The sequence below is a fragment of the Liolophura sinensis genome, chromosome 4 (genome assembly GCF_032854445.1).
Source record: "Liolophura sinensis isolate JHLJ2023 chromosome 4, CUHK_Ljap_v2, whole genome shotgun sequence".
Classification (NCBI taxonomy): domain Eukaryota; kingdom Metazoa; phylum Mollusca; class Polyplacophora; order Chitonida; family Chitonidae; genus Liolophura; species Liolophura sinensis.
In genome coordinates, this window is record NC_088298.1 from 9,452,051 (window position 1) to 9,463,918 (window position 11,868).

At 39.8% G+C, this 11,868-nt stretch overlaps 1 protein-coding gene across 1 annotated transcript; it reads left to right on the plus strand.

Annotated features, from left to right (window-relative positions):
* The first annotated feature begins 649 nt into the window (after nucleotides 1-649).
* LOC135464595 (Golgi reassembly-stacking protein 2-like) lies at nucleotides 650-10,306 on the plus strand. Its single transcript, XM_064742037.1, is given in 12 exon segments — nucleotides 650-772; nucleotides 2,962-3,042; nucleotides 4,286-4,443; nucleotides 4,661-4,706; nucleotides 5,366-5,452; nucleotides 6,090-6,220; nucleotides 6,628-6,713; nucleotides 6,715-6,785; nucleotides 6,963-7,038; nucleotides 8,204-8,269; nucleotides 8,469-8,621; nucleotides 9,877-10,306. Coding segments are annotated over 12 exon segments (1,356 nt in total). The 5' UTR covers nucleotides 650-709; the 3' UTR covers nucleotides 10,215-10,306.
* Nucleotides 10,307-11,868: the final 1,562 nt, after the last annotated feature.

Consider the following 11,868-nt stretch of genomic DNA (forward strand, 5'->3'; position numbering starts at 1 on the left):
ATATATGCCTCTATAAGAACTTGTTGACATTGTAGACATCTCGAATAAGGTACTTAAAGCGGTTTGGTTTACCCCTTTATTCCGGTCCGCAAATAGTTGATTATCAATCATACAAATGCAATGTCATCATCGTGTGTCAATCTTTCAGATTTCTGCAGGAATTCTCTCAAATGATGTTAACTAGCTTGTACTTCGCCTGTTTAGAAAAGCACATACAAGTCACATACCTATCCCTTTACACTTTCAAACGACACCACGCCACCGGCGCCATGCACCTTTCTGGTTTCGTGGTTGTTATGGGACGTCCACGCACCACAGTACAACAACAACACACGTGTAACCCTGAAAACAACTGATGATTGGCTTTGACAGATCCTCTATTTTTTCATTTCTTGAAATGACAGATTGCGAATTTCTTTTTAACCTCCTTTTTTTCTACTTTTTATCTCAACTGAAGAAAGGTGTCACAAAAACAGCGTGGTTGCACTAAAGAAGGCAAGTGGTGTTTTGATTCCACAAACAAGCAAGCACATGCTTTTTGACAGCCTTTCCCGCACATTTTTTCCCAAGTCCATTGCAGACGACCGGAAGTTAGTTGGCTCATCATGTCCCAGAACGCAACGCGCTGCCACGTAAACGGCCATATTGAATTCTGCTTGGACGTGTTTGCGTCGGAGTTGGAAAACAAATCTCGGCTCATACTGGCACGATGGGAGGGTCGCAGAGCGTTGAGGTGCCTGGCGGGGGGACAGAAGGCTATCATGTCCTCAGAGTAAGTGTCATGGCACCTGATGTGCCGGAATAAATGAGCAAATATACTTGTTACCGGTGCGGTCGTGGCACCCTGCAGGGTTGTAATTCCATATAACAACAACAACAATTTTCTGTTTACTCAATTTAATGTCCGATTCCCAGCAACCTCTGAATCCTGGTGTTTGATGTAGACAGTTGAATTTTATTACCGATCTCTCGTTCTTAACGCGTAAAAGAGTTTGCGTTAGGCACAACAGCATTTTGGTGAAAAACCATTACATATGTGACACTATAGGAAATGACACCTTATGTTCAAAGTAAATCAAGCAGCCTACTCTGCAGTTATGTACCTTATTCGCAGTGTGACTCTGGGAAAATGTAATTTTGACTTGAGCAAGTGTGATGTCAGCACTTTTATACACTACATGTAAGCTGACAAGCCAAATTAAGTAGACATTTTTGTGTAGGCCTATTCTGTAATATGGCACAGAAGTCCGAGATCAAGCAATTGCCCCAGCAAGGGCTGAAGCAAAGAACACCTATTTTGCCACTCTCATCAGCAACCAGTCAGCCCTGGTTGTACCAAAAACATCATTTGAGCTTTACGATTTCGATAGATCATAATTATACAAATCCAGCGAATACACTGTCACTGAAAGCAGTTTAAAAATGTTGTCAAAAGAAATTAAATCTTTTTAGTCGGTTCAGCTAAATACAGAAATGAGTTGCATGTGACCCATAACCAAGTGCCCTAGGCCAATATTTGTTGAAAAAATGTCAAGTCAAATTACAAGGGGAAATCTGTCACTGATGTAATGTGCCCCACAATGCAACGTTTGCTTGTGGATGGCACATGTACTAGCCTAAACAGTATGACCATGGAGTATACACAATATGACCATGTAGTTTAAACTATTGGTAGTTCTCTGTTCGATAGAAATAAAGTTACATGTAGAAAATAGAGCAAGTTGCATCAGAGGCTGCATGTTTACAACCCACTGTCGTGTATAACATTGGAAGTTTGCTGAACGTTTCCCGTCATCTACACTACAAGGGGGAGGTAAATCAGTCAGAAAAAGTAAATCTTTCGCCATGTTTCTAAATGTAGCAACCTGAGGGTATGGGTAGAAGGAAACCCCAGATAAGACTGAAGATGCGATTGTCCACTTGGAGGCAGATACGTGTCAGATGTCATTCGGAAGTCTTAATTATTTGTAGACTATTTTTAATGTTGCAGCAGATTTTTTTGCATTTGCCTATTTCAACCAAAATCTTTAGTCATTAATTTCACATTTACTTGTCTCTGGGCTCAATTCCTGTTCTGAAACATCACATTGACCGAATCAGGGCTCATTTTTTAAAAGGAATCTCCAAAACCCCAAATTTCCTCTAAATCATAGCCTCAGTGGATAAGTCTGTTGTTTCAATCCTGTTGTTGGCTAGGTACATAAAACAACGTTTACCACAAGATGCACACAGACACATATACACTGTTATATTTAGTCAAATTGGAAATGTTTTCCATGGATTGTTAGGTTATGTCAGCTTCCCACTAAGTTTATGTGTTAATGAGTTTTAAAGAAATTAACATTTAAACAGAAACAAGCAAGTAAAGAAACAGAACCATTCGTTTGTCCGATGTGTGATTTTACAGCATCGTAAATATTCTAATTTGTCACTTATATTTATTTATTTATTTGATTCTTGTTTTACGCGGTACTCAAGAATATTTCACTTATACGACGGCGGTCAGCATTATGGCAGGTGGAAACCGGGTAGAGCCCGGGGGTAACCCATGACCATCCACAGGTTGCTGGAAGACCTTCCCACGTACGCCGGATAGAAAGCCAGCATGAGCAAGGTTTGAACTCACAGCGATTGCATTGGTGAGAGACTCCTGGGTCATTGCGCTGCTGTCACTTATAAGTTGTATGATGGGTGCTGTGTTTATGAATGAAAGAAGCTATTGAAGAATTACTGTGATGTAAGCAAGTATGTTGTTCGTTAAGCATTATACTGAAAAATGATTGTATTTGGTGTATAACAGGTACAGGACTCCTGGGTCATTACGCTGCTGTCACTTATAAGTTGTATGATGGGTGCTGTGTTTATGAATGAAAGAAGCTATTGAAGAATTACTGTGATGTAAGCGAGTATGTTGTTCGTTAAGCATTATACTGAAAAATGATTGTATTTGGTGTATAACAGGTACAGGATGGATCGCCCGGCCATGCGGCAGGACTGGAGGCTTTCTTTGATTTTATTGTTGCCATAGGAAATAACAGATTGGTGAGTTTTGCTGGCTGTTCTCTGTGATACAACATGATATAAAGTAGGATATGAAAGTGCACATAATTTGCTTGTAACACAAGAGCAAAGACGACAGTGTGTTGGTTGTTATAGTGTGAGGATTCCAACAAGTAATTGAGCTGGAAGAGGGTAATGCTTCACACAAGTTAAACACTTGTTCAAGATTGCTTCTGCATATTATAGTTTACAAATACTTCATTCAGAAAGAACTGATCCAGTAAGCCACACATCCGGTAAGCCACACATCCAGTAAGCCACACATCCAGTAAGCCACACATCCAGTAAGGCACACATCCAACAAGTTTAATTGGGGTAGTCTCACACTCAGATTTTGGATCTGATATTTGGTATAGTCAGCTGAAGACATTAGTAGTGTACAGAGCTGATATTCTGCCAGGACATCATATGGTTTGTTATACAGAAAAGAAAGAAATGTAATAAAAAAGAAGACAATTGGTGCTTGAAGTCACTGACCTTGTCTGTTGTTAACCATCATAGATTTAGCGAGAAGACAAAATCCAGATGTCTCATTTCCAACTTTTCCCCTATTTTCTTTATCGTTCAGGTGTTAATTTTGTCATAGTAGGGAGATATCACCCACCACCAAACACCCCAACCCTCTGTGGATAAACCTATGCTAGCCATTGTCTGAATGTTCACGAACAAGCACACAAGGGAGATAACTTATAGAATACATGCCTAAGATGATTGGGTATTGCTGCAAAACTGTTGGGAATATTGCGTCATGAATGTGGGATACTGTGAGGTCAGAAGTGTCAGTTACATTTGTCAGTTGTGTTTTCACAAATGAGTCATTTGTGGCTACATGTACATGTAGTTGCTGATAGACGCCATGTGTTCTTGCATAATGCATACAGTGCAAGTGTTGTGTGTTATGCATTTGCTTGCTTAGGCTTAACCTTATGACTGGTGTCCTCGTGAGAAACTATTTAATCAGCAGTTCTCACAAAAATTGTTTCAGTGTTGGGTAGAATCATCTTGTGCATACCTTAGGTAAAGAGAATGCACATGCTATTTCTTTTTTTTTTTTTTGCTTTTTTTCAATGTATGAAAGCAATTCAGACTTTCTCAGGTCTTATATTTATTTATTTACGTCATACTCGAGAATATTTCACTCATAAGACAGCAGCTTGGTCCATATAATTTAAGACACTACTGTAGCTCTTCAGAATTACCTTGGTCTGTGTTTTTTTTGCTATAGAACCAGGACAATGACAGTTTAAAGGAACAGCTAAAGTCTAACATGGAAAGACCTGTGAAGATGACAGTGTATAGCAGTAAGACCCAGGGCGTGAGAGAAGTGACCATCACCCCCAGCCAGACCTGGGGAGGTCAAGGTCTGCTAGGGGTCAGCATCAGGTGAGGGGCTCATTGTATCTGCTTAGGAAAGAAGAAAACTCAGATCAGATGTAACTTGCGGCCTCGTCCAAAACAATGAACACTTCCGTTTTTGCTGCAGTTATCACAGCGTCTACGCAGTGAATGAAGCCATTCTTTCTTAAATAAAATAAGGATCTGTTCCATATGTATTATACAAAACACCATATTGAAAAATATGCATTATTTTGCCTTACAGGTTCTGCTCATTTGAAGGTGCTAATGAAAATGTTTGGCATGTTTTGGTGAGTTGGTTTTAGTTGACTTTGAGAAATGACGCTTAAATTTTCGACCCCAGTTCACAACAACATAATTATTAGTACTTTTCTTAATTACGCCGCATGGAATAGCAATAGTAAGACTGTTGGGCCCCTGCTGACTGAAAAGAGGGAGTCACTCTCTCTGCAGATAAGGTTGGGTTGAAATCGGGCTTCAGATGCAGTTGTAGTTGGTACTGCTTAGGTTCCAAGCTGCCCTCAGTTTGTAGAATAAGACATATTGCACCTTGCGAACATTTTATCCTGGTTTCGATTGACTGGTTGAATGGGTGAGCCACGACATTAAGCCGTGTCTCCTTCCATAAAACTCACTGTTATCATTAAATTCATGCATGTCGATATCAGTCATTCACTGACATGACTAAAAAATTTTTGCAGGATCAAAGTGACGATCTTCTCAAAAATTAAGATTTAAAGGTGTGAAATGAACTAGATTTCATCTACATCGCATTAAAACAACACAGAAGAGGATAAAACTGACAACCATTTATATGTCTAAAATTATGATTAATTTCCTCTTTACACTGACCTGTGCTCAATTTCAGGTCATTGTTTTTAGTTTTAAAACTGTATCAATGACGAGATGTTTTGAGTTGTGTTTCGCAAGCTTGTGTTGTGGTTTACAGGACATTCATCCAAACTCCCCTGCAGACCTGGCGGGACTCCGAGCTAACACAGATTACATCATAGGGGCAGATTCCGTTCTTCATGAGGTCAGTTTCATTTTATTTTTTTTTTATTTTTTTTTGTGTTGTAAGGAAATTGTAAGGTCGATTATACACATCATAAGCGCAGACTAAAATGGGATCCTCTGTGGCGAGATGGCGCTTTGAGGGCCTTGGGCCAGTTGGTCAAAAGTGTATTAGCAGTTACGACCAGTATTAAGTGCCAATAATTTTGTTTGAGGTATTAAGGGTTAAGCCTGGCTTAACTTTTAATATTCTTTTGAACAGCTGACCTCTGGAATTATGTTGTCACATGTGAAAGTCCATTTTAAAGGATTTCTTCAGCGTTAAAACCTTGGTGTATTAAAAAACAATGATAAAGACTGAGAAAATGTGAATTGCTCTGCCTAATTGTTGGAAAATTGCAGCGTATTAAATCCAATACAGAAACAAAAGATTTTCTGTTCATTCCATGTTTTACCTGATGTGATGTCACCCAGGAACTGATGGCGTCACCCATCAGTGATGTATAGCACATAATGGCATCGTGATCATTGTTTTCATTGTTTTCATCCAACTTTTACATTTAACAGAAAAAGGTTATTTTTGCCTGAAAATGTACACGCCCTCCATTTACCACACTTTACAATTTGCAGTTAGACTGAAGAATTTGTTTTTCTTTCAGTCTGAAGATTTGTTCACGCTCATTGAATCACATGAAGGGAAACCTCTAAAGTTATATGTGTACAACGCAGATACAGATTCCTGTAGGGAGGTTACTATCACACCTAATGGAGCCTGGGGTGGAGAAGGCAGGTAAGTGTACAGGGGAAGAAGAGAGATTTATCTTAGAAAGGAGTCTCTCACCAATGCGATCGCTGTGAGTTCAAGTCCAGCTCATGCTGGCTTCCTCTCCGGCCGTATGTGGGAAGGTCTTTCAGCAACCTGCGGATGGTCGTGGTTTTCCGCCCACCATAATGCTGGCCGCGTAAAACACCAATCAAAAAAAAAAAAAAAAATCTTAGAAAGGTGTTTTGACTCCCTTTTCTCCCTTACTCCCTTTTCCTCCATCCACAGAACTGAGCACCATCATTGAATGATAAATTGTTGAGTATGGCATTAAACAACAGTGGCGAGAGAGGAAAGAAAAAGACACAAAGTAAATGTCTCTGAAAAGAAACAAAAGCAGATAATATGCTATGTTTTTGGAATTGTTTTTTCAGCATGGGTTGTGGAATAGGCTATGGATATTTGCATCGCATTCCCAAGCGTCAGTTCCCCTCCTCGATACCCCCGGGCCAGATGACAGACAAGCCCCCGCTGGAGGGGCGTGGTGGTTAACAGTACAGCCCCAGGAAAACAAGCAGATGGATTCTCAGACGTAAGAACCCCCCGCCATCGTATGCATGAAGTATTCTCGAGTACAGCATAAAACACCAATCAAAGCAATTTTTACATGCCAAGTCCAGTAAACAGCATATTAAGAAATAAACCCAAACATTTCAAAAACTCCAAAACAATGAAGCAGTGTGATAAGTAAATATTACTTCTATTTCAGGTGCCTCTCAGTGCATCCGGACAGACATTAAGTCAAGGTATTGGACAGATTTCACTGAACCCAGCCTTGAGTACAGGTGAGTTGACCATTGTGATGATTTGTTACTATAAGAAATCAGTATTCAGTCAGTGATGTTAATCAACATATTCCTGTGAGGGGACACCTATATTGGTTTGTGCTTCTTTGGTGTAAAAAAATGTAAAAATGAAAGAAGAAAAATTTACTTCTTCATTTTAACCTGCGGATGGCCATCGGTTTCCTCCCACCATAATGCTGGCTGTTGTCGTACAGTTGAAATGAAATATATACATTTTGTCTTACCTTGATGTTTTTATAATTTTGCACTTTTGAAGGGTTTCCGTTCATATAGATTCATTTTAAACAAGAGAAAATTGTTTTGCCTCCAATCTAGACTATTATTATATTAACACACTGCTCCAAAAAATGAGGTGCATAAACCAAAAATTAAAATTGATGTGGCCTAATGTACATAAAGTCTCCAGTACAGCTGCAAACACATCTGCGCATGCTAGTGATGCCACTGTACCTGGCTACTTCCAGCTATGCCACAACATTACAGGGCTCAGTTGTTCAAAGTGTATCAGGACCTCAGCCTGGTATCGACGTTAGTCCAGACTAAAGCATCATTTAAGTTGTATTAGGATCAGACTGGTATATAAGATTTCAGCCCAGCTTAAATATAATACACTTTTGAACAACCGACCCTCTGAATTTGGTGACAGCCCAGAATTCAGCCAATGTCTAAGGCTTAGGTGTTTTTGACTTGAAACTACAGTATTCTAGAGCTCATGTAAAGTGTCCAGTGTCTCAATGTACGAACCCCCTGCCAAGGGTTGTAATGCGTATTTACAGACCAGCCACACGGGTGTGATTGTCGTACAGCAAAGAAATCCCAGTCATGCGCTGTCAAATCTGCTATCTTCCTTATTATGCAGCACTGGATGCACATGGAAAGATCTGGCAGTAACCTGCAGATGGTTTTGGGTTTCACCTGAGCTCTGTCCGGTTTCTTCCCACCATAATGCTGGACTCTTATTGCATAAGGGGAATATTCTTGAGTACAGAGTAAAACACCAATCAAATAAGTAAATATATATCATACACCATTTTCAATGTGTTCCTAAGGAAACTAATGCGCTACAATGTTGGTAGAAACATTCATCATCCTAAACAACTGTTAATCGCTTCATTTGGAATATTGGTTTCAATCTGTTTAACAGCGAGTCCCACAATACCAGTTGTCCCTCCTTTCAACTCGACACCAGGTGGAATGGTGACAGTGCAAGGTCAGTGTGTGTTACTATTCGTGTTCAGTATTGTTTTGGTTGACCTAAAATTAAAATAGATGTCCTAAAATGTTACCTTTGGTGCCAAAGCTAAAATTGTCACTCTAGTGTATCATTTTACATGTACTTATCAAACAAACCTTTGTGTGACCAGTAAAGCTATCAGAATCTCATTTTGCCCTGTATGTTTATCCTTCAGGTCTGCCGCCACCCTCCACGTTACCAAATATCGCAGGTCTTAATAACTTGCCTCCTTTGCCGGCTCCCATATCTATAGCAGGCTTACCCCCGATGCCCATGCCTCGGATGACAATGCCACCCTTATCATCCATGAGCACATTACCGACAACAGGTAAGTGATTGCAATTACTGCCTACTGGCTTTTTAGCTCACCTGTATAAAGTACAGGCATAGCTTATGTCGTACCCCAAGCATTGGCGTCAGCGTCCAGTAATAGAGAAAACAATGTTAAACAAAATGTTAGGAGTTGTATCTTTAAAAGTACAGCAGGTATTCAGCACAGTGATTGCACATATGTAGCGCACCATAGCACGTTTGAGATATTCCATCAGTGATTTCTTACTAAGTGTGTTGTGTATAAGTATCAATGTTGAACAAAATGTTGGGGTTGGTATCGGGCTTAGGGTTTGCACACTTGTAGAGCACAATTACACGAGGGGATATTTCATCAATGATTGGGTGTGTGCATATTAAATACCCTACATTACTGAATTCCTGACTTAGTGTATTTTGTATTAGAATCAGAGTTAAACAAAGTGTTATGGGTGGCATCCCAAAAAGTATTGTATGTATTGACCTGAAGTTTTACATGCATATAAAGCACAATGACGCATGGCGGATGTTCCATCGCTGATGTTCTGTGAGCATATTAATGACTGTAAATCACCCAAATTCACGTTTTCAGTTATGTATGAATTGAGCTGAAGTTTTGCACTCATGTGTCTCATACAGGGGAGCCCTTTGGTAACTTTGCCACTAATTCTAAGTTATTATCAGCTTTGTTATGACGCTGTTATTGCCAGTTCGTCTTCTTAACCAACAAAATTTTTCCAGGCTTGCTGTTAATTTCCATTTTTAGCCCCCCAATAAGTCTTGGTATATAGGTTGGGAATGGTGGTTAGCCGGTCGCATTTTTGACATTATTTAGTTTATGAGGTGCCAAAATGCAAGAAAACATTAAAACTTTTTTTGGGGTTTGTCGTAGCTGTTGCACATTAGTTTTTGAGTATGCGCTGGTAGGTGAAATCCTGATCCTTATATGTTGGAAGTCTGTCAGTTGCCTGCCAAAAGGTGTTGGTTTAAACCAGGGTCTCTGGTGTACTCAGCCTGTGACACTTACTACTGTGGTATAATTGAAATATTGTTGAATACAACATAACGCCATATTTAGTCAGTCAGCCAATAATGCATTTAAATTTTACAAATGCCGTTCATTAAAATGATTTTTATATTAAATGTGTCTTTCAGAAGAAATGGGATTTTCATTGCATATGATTAAGTGTTCCTTTCTTGAAAGGAAAACAAACTACATGTAGCTGTGCATGTAAAACAGTGTAGTGTTTCTTACTTTCACTTTCACTTTGCAGGAGCTGCCTTACCAGGCACATTGCCGATGCCCGCTATGCCTTTACAGCTGCCCACCCCAACACCTTTACCTAACTTCTCCATGAATAACACAGGTGTGCCGGAGGGTTCAGGAGTAGCAGCCACTGCTGCCCCAGAAGTCACAGCAACAGCTGCCCCAGGGGTAAACGTTACCTCGCACATCAAGGACGCAACCTCGTCCACTCCGGCGCAGACCCCATCAGTACCCTCAAATGCTACACCAAACACAGTTGCAGATACATCATCAAAGCCCAATTCTGCGATAAACTCGACGACACCGGCGTCGGTTGTTGAAACGCCCCAAACAGCAGCCTCATGATCAACTACCCAAGATAATATACACTGTGACTTTGAACCAGCTTTTGTACAAACCAAGAGGATGTTTTTGTTTTGAGTTTTTTTGTTTGTTTTGTTTTTGTTTTTTTAGATATGTATACATACGTCTATATGTAACATCTGTGACCAAGTTATGAAATTTTATTTCCTCAAGATGGCTTCCCCTGTACAAATAATTGAACACAGTAATATGTCAGTTGGCAAAGATGAACACATGGAGTATACATGAACACAAAAGATGTATATAAACACAGTATCAAATGCATGGTAAATACAAATGAGGAGTACCCCCAGGTTGTCTGGTGTGGTCTGGTCAATGAAAAACAGCCATCCAGAGACCAAATGAAAGGAACTTGTGAAATCAGGGCCCAGGTTGACAAAGTGGTGCACAACATTTTTTTTTGTAGTACCTTTGTTGTGCGATATTTGGTACATCACTATTACCATACCGTTTTCCTATGTGTACAATTATCGTAAATGTACTACATCTTTGGGAAACTTGGTCCTGAATTTTGTATAAGAGTGACCAACCTTAACGTAGCATTCAATCCAAAAAGTTTAGTTTTCTGAATTTTCTAATTTTCAGGCTAAATTTTCAGCTTTAAGTTCTGTAGTACTGTGTTTCACCCAAAAATGCCTTTTCAGCAGGAAGTAAAAATAAAAGTTAAAATAAATATTTGATGCCAACACCTTCAAAAAAAAACTTGTAAGTGGCCCCCTAAGGTGGATGAATCAATCAGAATCAAGAATCAAGCACCACTTGAAAAATGCTTCTTAATATTTATCATTTTTTGAACATGTATGCAGCATGAATGTTGTACATATGCTATAGACATCACAGATAGTTTCTGTGTTGTTTATCTTCCCAGCTGTGTTGGAGTTTCTTGGAATACCCTCAAAATTCCAGTGTGAGAATATTTATCTCTCTTACCTCTGTTTTTTTCCCCTCCCTGTGCTGTAAATATACCCAGCCACCCACCTGGCCCAAAACCCTGCACCACCAACCGTAAAAACCTGCAGCACCCATCCACCCCCACCTCTCTGCATCCACTCACCCACACACCATGCCCTAATTTCACCCATGAACACATCCCCTGCTAGTAAACTGCTCAACAAAGACTAAGGTGTTGTCAAATGATAACGGAATGGTGCTCACTGTGAATGCTGTTTTGATAACCCGTATGTGTCTGTGAGAATCCCCTGTACCCTGTATTCATAACTTTATAAAAATGGCAACTTCATAATATTAGGTGAAATATAACATGAATTACCCTGATTCCTCAACCTTTTCAAATGTGAAAGACCAACTTTCGGTGCAATTTGAAAACTTAGTTACATTGGTTGGATTGTCCAATTTCAGGGCTGCACAAAAAGTATAACTTTGTTAGTCTACAGAGGATGATGCACTCACAATCGGCTTGATTAAACACTTTGTAAACATGCGGAAAGGCTGAAGAATTGCAGAAGGTACTGCAGTAAGGATGCAAGTTCTTTAAAGACTGGCCAATTGCCTGTCGTTTCCATGTGGTGCAGTTGTGGTGTGCCTGTAACGCGTCCTGGATGCCTGTAGCGCGTCCTGGATGCCTGTAGCGCGTCCTGGATGCCTGTGTAAGAATTGACTAAATAGATTTAACAAC